Here is a 17,959-nt window from a genome sequence, read left to right as displayed (position 1 = left end):
ATTCTAATTTTGTGCTCTAATGAACACAAAGCGATCCATAGTCAACCTTGGCAAAACTTATAATGACTGTGTAATTGAAGTGACTTTGTCACATTAAAAAAATATTCCACAAAATTGTAGGAAACTGCCAAGAAATAAAACTATGGGATGGGCAGTCTTGGGTATGTGACACAGGCAGCCATATCATCTTTGCTGCTTGGTACGTGTCAGGCTTATAAAGCTGTGAGATATTTGTCTGCAGTCGCTCTTCTTACAGCATATTAAGACTAATTGTGAATTACAGCAAGTACTTCATGGTGAATGTGCGACCCAGAATTTACTCTTTAAAAGCACTGCTTGTGCTGTTACACTACCTGGCACAATCCTTATGTGTGGGAGGTGCTATGTGGAAAGCTGCCAGGTGGATCTCAGTGCACAGGTTGTGTGACACAGGTGGACCTTCAAAGGGCTCCTCCATTTTGTAAATCTTATAGAGAAGGGGCAACAAAGAGAGAACTGGGATCACGGCCCACTGGGGAGGAGACAGCTTCAAGCACTGGAATGGGCAGAACATTCTCCAAGACACCAGATCTCTCCAGAAATATCCCTGAGAGAAAAGGCAGACACTTGTCTTGCATGTTTATGCTCATCATGTTCTGGGCTTTTACTCTTTGAGTCTCTCCCTTCCCTTCTCCAGACCCTGAACTCCAGCAGGACTCATGCTTTCATCCTCCAGTGGGCAATGCCTTTGGTCCCCTCCAGCTGCCTACACAGACAGCTCTCCACTGCCAGGGATGGGGCAGAGCTGATGGAGAGAAGGTAAGTCCCAGCAAAGTATCAGTTCTGTGTCAGTGAAGCACATTAATATTTAACAGATGCCATGCTGAAATATAGAGGGATCAATTCATATTTGAAGTTCAAAACTTACACAGAGCTTGCCTTTAAATGTCATAGTTTTGGTTTCAAATACGAACAAATATTTTCTATTTACTTACCACAACAATGACTTCAAAAGCATCTGTGTAAGTCCTGTAAAGAATGCTAAGACCATCCCCAAATGCAATACTAATGGGGTTTTTTTTGAGTTTTCCTGAATGATCTGAGGATTGGGCACCTAAATGTCTTCAGGAGGAAAAAGAAATAAATAAATAATCCTTTCCCATTTTCACTGTGGTAGGAATTTTTCCAGAGATCAGTATTTCAGAAGACTTTTCACAGTGCTCTTTGACTTGAAGGACAAATCTGATTCGACATGAAGTTCCATTACGAGGAAACTGTTACTTGTGATGACACTGGTTATTGAAAATTGAAATGAAGTGAGAGGAAGCTAACACCAACTTGTATGAAATTCTGCTGTCTTTGAATGACACGGGGAACTCAATATATCTAATCATCAAAGTGAAGCCCATTGGGAACCAAACTGCAGTTGTATTGCAGAAGGTTGCTACTTGATTGCTAGACCCAAAAGTGCTAAGCCATATGCCACTTATTTCTGTGTCTAAATAGCTTACTGTGATTGATACTGAGAGCGGCTCTTCTCTTCACAGCGAAACAATCATGAAAACAACAGGAATTAGGGAACAGAGCATACAGATTATTTTTTACAATCCTAATTTTTAACCCTGTCATTTCCCTGGGCTTCATGTAATTTATTCTCTAATAAATTCTAGTCAATGCTCTTTTTTTTTTTTTCCCAGCAGAACACTAGCTTTTGCACAGACTTTAGTGTGCAAGCTGCACCCAGTATTTTTCTTTCTTGCTACTGCTGGTGTGTGGCCAGACGAGCCTGATTATAAGGATTCGGCGCTGGCCTTGAGTGCAAAAAATTTTCCTTCTTTAGAAAGACTTTTTTCCACCGTCCTTGTGCCAATCTCCTTGATTTTTCTTCCTCACTAATCTGTCTCTCTGAATCAGCCTTTTCCCAGTGCTCCTCCAGCCTCCCCACGCTGAAAGTCGCTCCAAGGTCAGCAGAGGGCCCTCGTCCGCGGCGCTCCACGTGTCCCTCCTCCCAGCTGGAGGCGAAACGCGCTCTGTTTACAATATGCTCACTTTCCACTTGACGAGGCCTGGAAGCCGCTCCACAGATCTGAACTCAGGTCCCACGGTTAGAGAGCATGGAGCTGTCACGACATGACCCCCTTCTGCAATTAAAGAGCCGGCAAACCGGCAGGGTCTGAGGGACGAGCCGATACTTGAGCTTACGTTACATCTGTAATGTGAGAGTCGTGTGACTCAACGCAGCCTTGACGCAGAACACAAAACAAAAATCAGCTCCGACACCACGAGCGCCCCCGCTCCAACTATGCTAATCTCTTCTTTCATCCATGATCTTTGCTAGTCACATAGCGTTACAGTAAAACCTTCTGCACTTAAAGGAATATCTGCAGCTTCCCTGCCACTATTAATAAAAATATTTAATGCTCTTGTTAGGAGGCGCAATTTGATTACTGAACTGTTATCCAACAAATCCTGAAAACAATTCAAAGTAAATTTCCCTAATATGTCTATTTTTCTATCCTGCCAGAAGGGTTGCTAATGAATTTGCTGCTTGAATGCACAGACAGATTGGGAACTATAACTGTGCTGGCCTGGGCAACATGGCACTGGCACCAAAAACCTATTTGTACCCATGCAAAGTTCTCTCTAGAGTATGTCTCTCATCCAGAGGTGATTTTCCAATAAAATCAGCCTCGATTATTGCAAGCGCAGGAGCAATCCCTGAGGGAGTATATCAGGCAATTCAATACTAGGAAATGTTGTACTAGGCAAAATTAACCTTGTAGCAGTGTTATTTCCTGAAACATTATCTAGCTTTTGCCTTTCTTTCGTATTCATTGATCCTAAATGACTGGAATTTTTTTCTACTTCTCTCACTTAGCACAAGCTCATCATTTTTTGTATTTGTATTTAAAAAAACATAAATGCTCGGAAGACACCTATCTTTCTTTTATTTCACTTACTGGCTGCCAAAGTAAAGGACTGTTTGCTGTATGGTAGGCATGTTTTTGGGGTATATAAAAGGTGATACCAAGGATAACCTTTACTCAGTCCTATTTTCATGACCATGCAAGACAGAGGAACTCTACTAGATATATTACCATGAGGCCATAACCCACAAAGAACAAGGAAATGTCATCCCCTCTCACACCCGGGAGAAGTAGGACAAATGCCAGTGGAACTAGTGGAATTTTGCAGCTCAAAAGAGAGCAGACACAGGCCCACAGATTTTGAAGACAGTTCAAAGCCTCAGTTAAATCCCACTGCATCATAACTTTATCCACTGCCTCTTACCAGGCTCTCTGAGGCAGGGATCTTCATCTGGAGAGTGCTAGAACCTAAATAAACCATACAGTCATAAACATACTCTAACACTACTTACAGTTTTGCTCTGGTTATTTACCTTCCAGCAACACAAAAATGGCATAACAGTGAAGTTCCGGGTTATGAGATCTGAAGGCTGTTTCCTATGCTGGATTCAGCCAGCTGTACTGAAACCAGCAACACAGGTTCTCCCAATTATACCAGGATCAGGACTTTTCTTCAGTTTTCCTAGCATTTGTTGACTGGTTGCAATATCTTAATCGCTCGGAGGCAATTTTTAAAAGTATTAATATAAAAAAGAACAAGGGTAGTTAGAAAATAGTTGTTACTTGATGCAACGCCCAAAGCAAACACTTAGAATAATGGTTTGAATAAATGCTAAGTAACTTGAAAATAATAACCAAGAAAAAATTACAAAATCTAAAGTGATCAAAACCACAGGATGAGTGAGAGAGATAAACGGGTATTCCTTTGATCAACAGGAGATACACACTAAAACTGGAAAAAAAATATTGACCTTAACTAACTTTTTTTCCCATCAAAAAGAGTCAGGCAAAATAAGGTTTTGTTTGGCTCAAACTTTCATTTTTTCACAACTTTTAAAAAGGGACCTAAATTCAATCTTGACAAGCTGCATCACAATGAAGGTGTAAAAATGTTTTGAAAAATAACAAAAGTGACCCAGTTAAAATGAAAGTACTTTTTTTTCCCCCGCAGCTGCAAGACTCAAGACAAATTTTACACAAATGCATGATCAGCCTCGATCAACTGGCATACACATGTCTCTGTAAATAAAAATATGCAAAAGATAAATTTTCTCTAGCTGTCTGAAGTTGTGTGATGGTCACTGAGCACCGTGCCTGCCTTGGCAGCCGAGGGGCACCTCGTGCCTGGATACAGTCAGCGGTGCTTGATACCGATGGTGTGCACTCAGATTTGTAAGAGACTGGATGAATGAGTTCTCAGAGTCTGTTCATCTCATTGTCTTGTAAGCAAACACTGTACACTGCACAGGCCGTGTGGTAATTTAACCATCTACTATAAATTGCACAATCAAGTCGGAAGTGTTTCACTATAAAAGTGCACTGCGACCATTTGAAAAACGTGTGTTCTCTCTAGGTACTTGTTGTGGTGGTAGCTGAATACCTTAATAAAGCACAAACTATTTTATATTTCAGGACTTAGCCAATGTGACTCATTTGTACAGTTTTAAGTCCAAACAAACTGCTAGTCAACTAAATTATAACTTATTACCACAGGCTACAGACTTTTAATACATTCTGTGGTTGGAACAGGACTGATTTACTGCTTTGGGCCCTGCCAGTAGTTATCATGCATCATTTCCCTAGAAATAAAAATAGCCCTACTGTGGTTATCCTTTGGACTGATAAAAATTTATCTAACAAGATGTGTCAGAGGAACAAATTCAGAAAATAAAGGTAAAATATTAAACAGACTTATTATTTTATGTCTAAAGTACTACATCTTCCAGCTGCTGTGATGACTTTGGAATAAAGTAAAAGGTACTGCAAAAAGGAAAAAAGATCTAAAGGAGCAATTGAGCTCTGATAAAACCACATGGGGATAGCTGAATTGTCAGAGCTTTGCAAGAGTCAAAATTTACATAAAAATCAGTATTTAGGGATTAATGCAGTATCATCAAAAAAGATTTAATATGTGCGTTTCTTTGCAAACAGTTTAAAAGCGGGTGTTCTATAATCCATTTCCAACACTAACCTTTAACTTGTGAGAGTGAAGTAATCCTTTGCAACATTTCTAGAGTTCACATTCTGCTGAGGAAACGCAGCCTCCCCCCAGATAAAGCTCACTGGAAAGCAGCAGCAGCATGTGTGCCCTGGTTTCACAGCGACACCCCAGGTGCCGACCCTGCTGTGAGCTCTGCACGCCTGTACAGACTTTACCACGGGGCCCAGCTTGCACAGCCAGTGGCATGTGGGGGATTCTGCGAAATTTTGGAGGGACTTTATTGCTGGTGCAATAAACTGATCCCACTGACCAAACTCTGCACCTGTGCAGATGCTTAAGTGGACAGACTAGGAGGATCAGGGGCTAAAGCACATTGTCTATAATTGCCTGTAAGAGGGCTTTTTCCTGGATTTCTGCTGGGGATTTGAGTGCTTTTGCATGCTAGACTTAAAGTATTAAAACATAAATATGAATGGATTTCTTTGAGAAATGAATATGGGCAGGCATTTTAGGCACTAGGTTATAATGGATTTTTAGAACTAATTGAATTGGTGCAGTCTGATTTAGTAGTTCACCAGAAATAGTCTGAGGAGAAACATTGGGAAGGAAGGTTTAGAAGCAAAGATGACCAGGTGGCCATGTGGAAATTGCTTGGGAGTTTTACTAAGAATCAGTCTTAGCAGGTTTGGGTTTTTTGTTTCTTTAAGAGTGGTTTGAGACCTTTAGCAAACGCCCTTTAGGCACCTATGGTCCCCATAGATGCCTATTTATAACATGTAGGTACATGGAACCATAGAATAATTGGGGTTGGAAAGGACTTTTAAAGGTCAGCTGGTCCAAACCCCCTGCACTGAGCAGGGTCATCTTCAATTAGATCAGGTTGCTCTGAGCCCTCTCCAACCTGACCTTGAGTGTTTCCAGGGACGGGGTAGCTACACCCTCTCTGGGCAACCTGTGCCAGTGTTTCACCACCCTCACTACAAAAAACTTCTTCCTTACATCCAATTTAAATTGACCCTCCTTCACATACAGCATAGGTATATATGGCCATCCTCCCATATAATTATCTATGAATGGGAGGCTTTTTTAACCTAGACATGACACACTTTTTTTTCACCTCTTTTTAAATACAGGACAGGAGATACCCTGCAGCGGAAGAGCTGAGCGTGTGTGCCAAGAGCACTCTGTCCCTTTCGTACCTCTACTGGGTACAAGTGTCTGATCTGACAGGCTAAAAACAAACCAACTTCAAGACCTGTCCCACTGGCCTGCATTTTTGCCAGTGGGAGCAAAAGATCTGTTTATGGTTACTGCTATTACAGCATACATTAACTGACCCTCGGAGTCTGACCTGCTCGCCCTCCCGCTTAGTGAGTCAATAAGAAAATCCTTTGGCTCTGCATGACTTGCTTAGACCTCAGACCTTCCATGCAGAATAAGGTCTATCCAGGGAGGCAAAAACAAGGTGCCACTCCAGCTGGTAAAACAAAGACATTTCTAAAGTGCAGTCAGTAGAAACAGGCACTCCTATTCCATGTATAATCAAGGATGAAAAGGCCACGAAAAATACCACTGCGCTTTGCAAATGAGAGGTCAATTGAAATGTCAAGATATCAAATGTTAATGGATTGCATTTCCAATGATGGTTGGGACAGAAAACCATACCAAGTCAAGTCAGATGCCCTTATGAGGAGAAGATGAATTTTATGGCAGGAAAAGACAATAAACACCAGAAATCTTGCTGGTTAACAAACTTGTGGCTGATGGAAAACAAATATATTTTGAAAATATAAAAAGCAGCAGGATTTTAACACAAGCTGTAATCCCAAAACATGTATCTGGAAGTCATTAGAACTACAGCAAATTTAAGCATATGCAGGTGTTTGGGGAAATGCCATATACTTTCTATTGAAGATTTTAAAAGGGACTATAAAAGAAGGGAGTATAAAGGACACTCAAGGAAGGCAATGTTTTCTTCCCTGAAGCAAGAAGTCACTTCCAATATTCCTACAGTTCTACAGAATTTCATGGACTACATGACTACACCTTTAAAAGCATTCATTTTCCATTTAAAAAGTTTACTTTATTTCTTACAAACCCCTTGTATTTCGAGGTGTCGGATGACATCAGTTTTAGCCAAATCATTCTTTCACCTGTCCACATTTTCCCAAGAAATCCATCTGGCCATTTTCATAAAGGACTGTAATGTGAGACATTTGTTTAGCATGACATTATATCCAGTCCTTAGTCAGAAGGGCATTGCTATGCAAACAACTCATCTCTTTATAAGGAAAATCTGAAAAGAACCTGTTTATCTTCCTAACCACTGTCTCTACCCAACTAGTAGACATTTCCCAACTGCAGAGGGACTTGCCTTGTGTCTGTATTAGCTCACTGGTGGGCTCACACAGTTGGAGGGAAATCAGCATTATTAGTGGCTTTTGAGCAGGAAGAATCCTTGGTTTATACAACAGAGGGATGTAATATGAGGAATGAAGAACAGTGACTAATCATTTGCTTTTCTGTGCAACAAAAACTTCTTGGGCAGATTCCAGTGAATATATGAGGAAAAGGGTTTAAAATAAAAAAAAGGCAGTATTTTTTCACACACTATGATGCTCAATACCATACAATTTGGTTGACCCTCAGTCCACGTTTATGTAGAGACTGCCAAGCCAAGTGTATTTTTACTTGAGACTGTGGACTAACCCTGACTGGACCTAGATATGAGAGGATCCTGCAGCTCAACCCACTGGTAAAAGACAAGCGATGGGGTCCAAGTCAACACAAACATGATTCCTCTAGGCTTTATGCTGATGTGGGCTCCCATTGTCTACACAAGTCTGGAAAAAAATCTGGGAAGAGTGATCATCAGTTGGGTTCCAGAACAAAGCTACTACAGGTTTTTAATGATATCACTGTTCTCCCCCTCTTCCATCAAATCACAGGGCATATAAAAGATTAATTCCTCTGAACGCATCCTAATTCAAAACCATTTCTCATGCAACAATTCTTTAGAAATCATAACCCTCCACAGAGTGAAATTGTTTAAGTCATGTTACCTCTTTCAGACTCAGGGATAGGGACAGCATGATAAGGACCAGCAAGTAAGTAAGAAAGCATCTAGGGTTTTACATACAGGAAATTCTTTTTCTGCCACAGACTCTCAATGTAAATATGGATAAAACCATGGGAGAAAGCAAGTGCTCCTTACATAACAAGGGCAGAAGAGCGTATATAAGGTAAATATAATGGATCCTGCAGTTATGGGGGCTACCTTGGTGCCACATAAAGACAGAAGAGGGTCTTTTGAAAAAATTAACTGCACTATTTCCACCAAAAGAAATCAGTTCTGCAGACATAGAGACTTCTCAGCTATTTACTGTGTGCTTATTTATAGCAATATTATGTCAGATGATGCTACCAATACATAAAGATGAGTTCTATGGATGTCTTGTGCCTTGCAGTGCTCTAAGCAACATGGAATTGAGACCAAGCCTTCTGAAGGAGCCAAGTGCCACCTGCATCTACTTTGGCCATCAGGAAGTTCACACCAGTCTAAGCACCAACAGACACTTGGACATTAACAAACCAGCTGCTTGGCTGCTTTACTGAACTGTAAAAAGAAAACTTCCTTGTTTTTTTCCCTTCATAAGTGGTTAGTGCTGGAGGGATTGAAGAGAACATAAAAGAACAGTAAACTTCCTACCAAACACTATACCAGCAACATTAATAAACTGAGCAATGAAAAGTAAAAAGACCATTTCTACAGAAATCTTCATCATGCTTCTGAACTACTATGTTAAATGGTGGCACTATTAGGTTGTGTCCAAGGACTTTATATAAACTATAGTACTTAAAAGGGAGTAATTTCTGCTTCCAGTTTTGGGACACAAGAACTATGTCAGCATAATGTAAAAACAAGGACATTTTTTTATGCTAATGACAACTGCGAATATTTTATATGTATATATTTATATATGTAAAAAAAATATATATTGTAGCAGATGTCAAGTGCAGTTAGATTCAACTCTACTTATTAGTGCATGGCTTTTAGCCAAAAGCAATTCACATTTGCAGAAGTGTACTATCACATATGTCTTAATAACAAAAATGTGTTTTTAAAAATGTATGTGATAAGTCACATATGGTAGAAGGAATCTGTACAGCTTTCAGCCCTTATGACAATGGAAGCTACTAACTTTATTTTGCATACTGAAGAACATTAAAATTCAAGTGAAATTCTCCTTGACATTTGAGAGCTACAAAAGCAGTGACTAAAAGCTAGCCAAGTCTGAGCTGTACTAAGTGTGGCTGTGATGCTTATATAAATGTAATCCATGGTTACTACTGGTATCTTAAAGACACTAATTTTTCTTTTGCCCTGAGAGCTAATATTTTAGCATAAAATCCTAATTGTATACAGGTACCGTAAATAGTTACATGTCACTGGAAAAACTAGGCAGATTTTTCAGCTACTTTGTTATACAGAGTGTAATTAACATGTATAATGGATTCCCTAGGGTACTAATTGTAGCTGCCACCATGAACATAGTCAAAGAGAAGTTAAACAACCAGTTGGGAGAAACATGACAGGGTGAAACACACACATGTAGGTGGAAAGAGCGAGACTGTCCATCTGGCCTTCTTCCATTTCAAAATGTTACAGTTACTCAAGTTGTGTAAAAAATTATTTAACCTCAATCATCCTTTCCCCCAAACTCCCAAATCTTTCTGGTGGATTAATTGGGCATCAGTGTCACATGCATGCTGTTTAAAAACTGCAACGCTCAATGTGTCTGTTATATAGGGGGAAATTCAATTCACTTGAGTCATTCTTGAGAATTTGACTCAGAATATATAAAAAAGTGAATGAATGATAAATGATTATTTTGGAGTTGTTCCCCATGACTTTCATCACCTTGCAACTCCTGGATCCTGTATAATGTGAGGTGAGAACACAGCTCATTTCACTCTCTATTAAACAACCACCAGCTAACAATGACTTTAATTCAGCTTGCACTGAATTTGAACTAGCCCTATAGGCAACAAAGGTCCCTTGTCTTATTACAAGTTTCATGTGCTATCAGGTCTCTGTTGGATCCTATTTCTAATTTTTATCAGACTGAATGAAACATAAAGAGAGAGTGATTTATGGTCATCTGACATATTGCCTAATCACTCCAAGGAGTGTTCACACACATTTTGTGTTCGCTTTATAAGGTGTAAATGACTATACATGATGGAAGCCAAGTGAGAAGTAGAACTGCATTCTTCTGTTATGTGTGCTAAAACACAGTGATCTGAGTCTCTCAGTGCATGTTCTTACAAACACAAACCCACTCCAGTCCAACAGTCAGTATGATTAGCCAACTACTACCGAAATTACAACATTTCCTCTGTCTGTAACAGGAATATACAGTTACCTGGACTTAGTGAGACTGCTACGATCACCTACTGAAGCTAAAAATATGTGTTTTTATTGGTACGTAAGAGCCCATTAGGACTGGAGTATTTATTACTTAAACAGAATAACTGATGCTGGTAGCTTTAACTGAAAATGCCTTTTCTCAAAGAGCCAGGACATCTATATAGCAACTTTCTTAATTCAGTGATATATGGTTGAGTATTGCCGCTAGTGGCCTAAGATTTAAGAACTTCTCATAAAACGCCCTTGAAATTGCTCCCTGGTAGCTTGCTCATCCTTCACAGAGCCCTGCTGTAAAGAGCAGAACCATACATGTGTGTATGGTATGAGAGAGCTGCACACAGAGAGTGAGAAAGAGCCCTTAATCAACAGGATGGCAAAGCCTTGATACATAGGTGCAAAACCATTCCCATGTGTCTAGAAATTATTTGGCACATTCCTAGTGATTTCCCCCTGTCAGACCTTCTAGAGGATTGCAATTAAAAATCATAATCTTTTTAGCATGTACAACACCCCCCCCTAAGGCTAGGAGCACTATGTATTGAGTATGACTGTGATCATTTGGCAGCTATTCATAGACAACACATTAATTTATGGAAACGGGATGAAACTTGGGGAGTGCAATCATTAGGGACACATGAGAAATCAAAAGCTTTCCTCAATGATACTGACTTTTTTATTGCTATGATTAGGGGCAACATGAACTCTATTTTCTCCTTCATCACCCTTCTCATTGTCCTAGTCTTTTTAGTCATTGTATTAAACAACGGCATTAAACTTGCATTTTCAAACAGATATAAAAATAACTTACTTTACGGGAATGTTTCTCAATTTTGTCTTTTCAGCAGCCTGCAAAAAGAAGAGGGGTGGGGGAAACAAAGCATTAAGTGGCACACCAAAGCCCAGCCAAGCCACAAACATCAACCCGTGGAAGCTCTTCAGCAGCGCACACCCCACAGCTGGGGTGAGGGCTGCTCTGAGAGACAGCGCTCAGGGTTTGAAATGCTCCTGTCCCAGCCTGTGACACCAGTGTGGTTTGTTTATTTTTAATGGCCACGAGTGGAACTGCTCGTTCAGAGCTATTACTTCATTTCCAGCTCTGAGGTCTGGCCCCGTTGTCACAAGCTATCTGTCCCTATCTGGAGCAAGAACAACAACAGGAAAAATAAAGGGAAGAATGGACTCCATTTCCAAAACAGTTTTTATTCACCAGCAACAGAAAAGGGCAAGGAATGACCAAATGTTCAGATCAATTTCCTCTTGTGAAACCTTTGAGAAAACACACTCCAAATCATCTAAATGAGTAAATCTTTGGGCCTCTCGGCCTGCACCACCTCAGACATGGAGCCTGGTTCCAGTTTATTGCTGAACCCATTGATCTGTGTACAGTCCATTTATCATTCATGAAAAGAGCCAGTGATCTTCACAGTATATTAGAAGAAACAACTCAGATCATCTGTCAACGGCCCTCTTATTTCTGTTTCCCTCTCCACGGGGATTTCATCTCCTTCGATTCTTCTTGAATTAAAATGTTGCTAAGCAACACAGCTGGGGGCACCGATGGCAGAGCTGCGCCAGTCTATCACACTGGTTAAGCTGCTCGAGATGTTACTGGAGACTTTCTTTTAATGCTTCTGTGACATAATTATATAATCTGAACCGACCTTGCATCCCACTCTGGTTTTGTTCAGACTAGGTAAATAACATTTTAAAGGAAGAGGGCTGGAAATACCACCATCAGATAAACTAGTGTTGTCTTATCCTTTTGGAGAATTCCTCCTAGTGTTTGCAGAACCAGACTGTAACAGATTTAAACGTGGAAAGCAGTCAGATGGTTAGTGAGATTACAAGCATGGAGAGTGGTGAAAGGCAGAATTAAGACAACTGATCCATAAACCTATTATAGGAAGGAGAGTTCTAGTTCCTAATTACCTTTAGAGATATTTTTATGCAGCTTACGAAGAATTAAAAGAAGGGTTTTGGTGAGGAACTTCAACCTCTGCTATTCTTAGGGATGGAAATAAAATGGTTTCTACACGGTAACTGCTAATACTAGTGGTTCTGAAAAATGCTTACATAAGCCTTGACAAATTAAATCCTTTTTGAAAATTGATGAACTTTTGAAACCTCTGGGACCATTTGAAACTGGGTTCCAAATTTTGCCAGAATGAGTTTTCCTTTGGGCTCTGTGATGGGGCTAGTTTTTGAAAATACCTGCTGTTTTGGCACTTTTGTCTCCAAGGACAGCAAAGGCAAAATCCATGTTTAAATCCATGGAAATCCCTGTTAATGAGCTTAGAATTTGGGAGAAAGAATGAGAGCTTATGAGAGCTTGGATGGGGCAACAGCAACCCTCCAGGCTGACTCCCAGCATGCTAAGAAAAATGTGTCTGTTTCATTTGGATTATATTTTCCATCTAAAGAATAAATCAATGAATGCATGATAGGAATCAATTATATCAATTGTACAGTAGGGGTGCTAAATAAAACACTTCAACCTCAGGAAATTCTAAACTTCAGATTGCACAACTGCTCCAGACCCAAACCTAATTATGCTGTCTCAAACAAGCCTATGATGAAATGAGGTCCCTGCCTCAATAGTGAGATATGTGAATTTTGCCTCCTTCCAATGATTCTCTCCCAAATCTCCCTTTTTCAGTGGCCAATCGCAAATGCAGAGTCAGAAGCATGCTATTAAGAAACTTTCTAAGTCATAAACTATACGTAATGACACACAAATGCTTCATTTTAAATGGATTAAAACACATCAAAAGTGGCATTTCAGTTTCCCAAGCCTCCCACTAAATGCCAAGTTGCAGTCCCATCCTGCAGGAAACTAAAATTATTTTTAAAGCTCATAAACATCCTTCCACAACGTCAGAAGTTCTTTTTGACTTTACTGTGGTATTTTGCTTGACTATATACCAAATAGCTGGACTATAACAATTCTGAGTTCAAGCATGTGAAACTTGCATCTAAATCAATTTTTCCCCCCCTGAATTATTCAAAAACCACTACACAAAACCTGGTATCAAAATAGAGCGGAAGACGAGAAAACAGAAGAGTGGAGAGTGTCTAGGATCACAAGTAAATAATGATAATGCAGTCGGTTTAATACAAAATACAGCAGAAGATATTCTGGAGAGCATGTGCGTGATGGTGTGAACTAAACTGTTTACATGAAAGATTAAAGAAGATGAAGATATTTCAGGGAGTGGGAACTGCCAATGTCAAAGTCATAGAATATTAAAGAGCAGAGTCTAAAGTGGATGTTTGATTTTTGACCACTTAGCTACATCGATGGCATCTGTTTACGCTGAAAGAAATGGAGCAGCTTTAGAAAGTAAAAAATTACAGATATATTGTATTTTCTTGGACCATGGACATTCTAGCATGTATCTTTCCTTAGATTTTTAAATGGAGAATTTCCACATTTTCTTTCCTTTGTTATGAGGAAAAGACACTTTCCTAACTCTTAAGAAAAGGCACATGCTTGAGGGAGAGTGTCCTCCACACACATGGCTGCCTACACAAAAGTAAAAAACATTGCAAATGCTCAGGTTAATCTACATGCCAGCCTAGTTTAATGTTGGATCATTAGGCAACTGGTCATTTCCTATTACAAATGATTCACTTTGCCTCTGAGTGGGATCACGGTGATGTTAAACACAGCACAGAACACATCAGGGATTCCATCTGAGAAAGAAATCCAGGATCTGTCCTTCTGCTTTTATTTGTCTTGTAGGTGTTGCTCATTCATTTTTCAAAGCATATTTGTTGTGATATCACGAGCATGCCCAGTGGTGGAAGATAAAGGAAGGCAAAATCAAAGTGACATTGAGCAACTCTACACATTAAGCTTTGATGCAGAAACATATTGTTTGAAAATATTTGGTGTGCAGCAGGTCTGTCAATTAGAGCTAATTATTTTTCTCTGATCAGGAAGAATGCAATCTTGTTTTAGGCAGGTTTCTTTGAAATGTACGTCTTTTATATAACTTCATTATAGGAAAATACTTCTTCCAAATTACTTCTTTTCTGGGTTGCTTAGCTATTGACTCAAATTGTCTGTGTTGAGTAGTTCTCTGTGCTTTGATAATTAACTTTTGATCATTACTGAATTTAGCAGCTCTAGTCAGATGTGTTCATAGCCATCCTCCTCAACTATTTCAGTGTTCATCGCCTTTAATCTTTGAACAAAATGATCTCATTGAGTCTCCATCATCCTCGCTACTCAGTTAATAATTCCTGTTTCTCATCTTCATGACTGAGTTTGATTTGTTTTAGACTTGATGCAAGCTTTTGATTATTAATTTAAGGTATTTCAAAGACAAACATGTTTTAAGAGTTATTTTTTTTAATCTTATATTTTTTTTATCTAGGCCTTTACAAGTAAGAAACTGGTTTTAACTTCGCAATGATTCCTAAACTTCGTGTATTAAAAGCACTATCTAGAAACAGAGCAGGTAGAAGGTCCCTAAACCATGATATATGTGCCCTGAGTGAGAGATGATGTTGCAAAAGACTGGAATGAATTTGGACTGGTATAATGTAATATTCAATGGGTGTTAGGAGAATTACATCATGGGACCTTTGCTAATTTTGAGCTTGAAAACACGCATTAAAATAATTTAGGATGATTAGAAAATGGAAGCCAGTGTGAACTAGACAATCATTATACTTTAATTTGTAATTTTCTTCTGATTTCTTTTTTTTAACAATTATGGCCTCTCCATAATTGTGCTTCTGCTCTCTGAGACCTTATTTCAACAGCTGACTCCAGTGTTGAATAAGAAGGAAGAAGATGAAAATACATGGAAAGCAGTAAGACAGAGACTATTTGCCCAGGGATGTTTTACTGTGATTTTTGTAGCTGTGAAAGACTCCTACCACTACACCTGATTTTGGTGCTAGTTGTTTTACCATTAGCTGAGAAACCAGCTATATTGTGCTTTCCTGTGCTTTCTGCAGAGTGGATTAACCCATAAACTTATTTTGTTAGCAGGTATTAAATTACTACACAAAAGATTAAACATGGGAATAAGCAAAAACTGCTTACAGATTGTGCACAAGGATTATAAAATGGGAAAAATCATGCTTTTCCTCATTCCTATCAATTAGCAGACTGGCTTTTGGATAGAATGAACCAGGAAAAGTACTCCAGTCAGCACAACTTTCATACATCACAAAACTCTGATGAGAATGAACTGATAAGAGGATGGCTCAAAAAAAAAAAAAAGTGAAATAGTTGGTATCTGCAAAAGGCAAATTATATTTTTGATGAAGTATTACAAAGGAAGTGTCTGCTATCCAAAGGAAAAAATATTTTCCACTGCACAACTGAAAATCCAGGATTTTCATGGAAAATTGTTTGATTTGGAGAAATTGAGATTAGACAAAAAAATTATTTTAAAAATGCCTCCTCACCCTCTTAATCCAGAGGCACTGATCAGCCACCTAAGGCAATTGCCGAGCCTCAAGGTGTGTCTTAGGGCAAGACAGATGACACTTCCTGTCACTGAATGTGTTGGCAGAAGGAAGGCCTTCATGCTTCAACTTTTTCCCTTTTTTCATGCTGCAAATCTAACTCAGGTTTATCTCCCAGTTTCTAACCAGCTCTGCCTGGGTGAATAGCCAAGTGACTCTACACAAGTAAGTTTACCACCCACCATGCTGTTCTCCTGTCCTGTAGGTATAGAAGACACTCCTCAGAGACTCAATTTAACAACACAATAAAAACAGAGATGCTTTCCACATTAGTTGAATTATATATGTAGTTATCTATATCTATATATCTATAGCTCCTTGTAGAGTATTATTTGTTTTGGAAGTTATACCATGCTCTTATTCATACACAATGCCTCATCTATGACCCTAAGTAACAAACCCAGAACCACGACCTACCAACTCCACTGCACTGTGCTCTGATTCTGTAATAACACAGTGCTAAATACAACTTCCTGTGGAGGAGGAGAACACGGTGTGTAGCAAACAAACCCTCCAGGATTGTGCTGAGAATCAGAGAGCCCAAACCCAAGGGCTGACAGATCAGTATGTGTATAAATATGTGTGTTGTGTTCCTTGTTTTTTTTCCTTCTTCACTTGTTTGGTTACACTCTCCTCTACCTGTCCCCTAATGTCAACAGAGGAGATTGTATTTCTTTCTTGCTAATTGCCTTTGACATGTAGTTGGCAACCTTGTATTTGAGATTCTGTGTGTGATGTTTCGATTCTGTCTCACCTCGAGGACAAAAAGCCCAACAACACTGCATCCAGGACCAAAAACAATGGAGAAGATACTCTCCTTCTTATGTTGTAATTTTAGAAAATAAGCATTTTTCCTTCAGAAGTCAAATATGTGGGATGGATCAGCTAAAATCCATTTTTTTGAAATATCAAGTCACCAAGCATGTGGTACCCACAAATCAGAATGGTTCATTGAACTCTCGCTGTGTGTGAACCACAGAGAGCTCCTCATCTTTGCTTTGAGCAATGCAGTAACCTTCATGGCTTCACAGAGAGATGCTCAGGAATACTTGAAACACTGGAAATTTCATTTCAATTGTTGTAGTGGAGGCTGGGCAAAATGAAAAACAGAGTTTAAGTGACCAAATCTAAAACAGGTTGTCTGTGGTTTAGGAGTCACCTTCATCCTTGATGTAAGCAAAATGCTTTTAATTGAGCACCACAGATATATTTGGGCTTCTGTCAGCATTTTTTCCAAATCCCTGTTTTCCATCAGGCCAACGGTGGAAATCAAACTAAGGAAGTGTGCAATGAAAAATCTTAACCAATGTCTCATGAAGAAGATTTAAATGCTCCCACAATACTATTTGATTTGGTCATTGCAGAGTTCTGTGGCAGAGAACAGCACTCCTGGCTAGAGCTTGGCCTGATTTTTCATAAGAATTGTTTTATTTGGAAAACAATGATACATCCCTCATGACAGAAGAAGTTGGGAATATAGTACTGAATGGTCCATGTTTAAGAAAAAAATTAAAATTGAAATTCTGGTCTGAAACATCATTTCCTAGTAAATAATTTGTTACAAATTGATTACAAATGACCAAGGCTTAGTGGATGATAATCCTATTGTGAAAATATAAAGGATCTAGCTGGGAATAAAACTCAGTATTTGTCATCATCTTATTTACTTATGATTTTTCTAAAATGTGTGCTTGGTTCAACTCTCCAGATGGCTAATAAATAATAAAAAAATCCATTATTTGTCGGGTCTACTCCATAGCCGCATTTCAGCATGTTAATTGCATGATTAAAAAATTGAGGAGGCAAAAGAAACACAGAAAAGGTCAGGAAACATTTACAAGAGAAACAAAAAGTCTTCTCTAAACTCCTTCAAGAAATAAGCAGAAAAAGACTTGTTTCAAAGAATATCCTATGACCTTACTGTCCAGCTGCAGACAGTCACAACAACCTGTGTGTTCTTCAGTTTCCCAGTTCTAGCAGGAGAATAATCCTTTGTATCCCTGAAACTTAACCTGAACAGGGATGATATTCTGCAGT

The 17,959-nt window shown here is 39.1% G+C and overlaps 1 protein-coding gene across 4 annotated transcripts in view; it reads right to left on the bottom strand.

Annotated features, from left to right (window-relative positions):
- AFF2 (AF4/FMR2 family member 2) overlaps nucleotides 1-17,959 on the bottom strand; it is a 336,299-nt gene that overhangs the window by 70,489 nt on the left and 247,851 nt on the right. For all 4 annotated transcript variants that reach the window (XM_027716444.2, XM_027716448.2, XM_027716445.2 and 1 more), the window contains exon 9: nucleotides 11,247-11,284. In XM_027716444.2, the coding sequence (XP_027572245.1) occupies nucleotides 11,247-11,284 (38 nt within the window). The remainder of the gene's footprint in view (nucleotides 1-11,246; nucleotides 11,285-17,959) is intronic.

The sequence above is a fragment of the Pipra filicauda genome, unplaced genomic scaffold (genome assembly GCF_003945595.2).
Source record: "Pipra filicauda isolate LSUMZ 115617 unplaced genomic scaffold, ASM394559v2 scaffold239_size1682155_pilon, whole genome shotgun sequence".
Classification (NCBI taxonomy): Eukaryota; Metazoa; Chordata; class Aves; order Passeriformes; family Pipridae; genus Pipra; species Pipra filicauda.
This window is presented reverse-complemented; position numbering and strand designations above follow the sequence as displayed.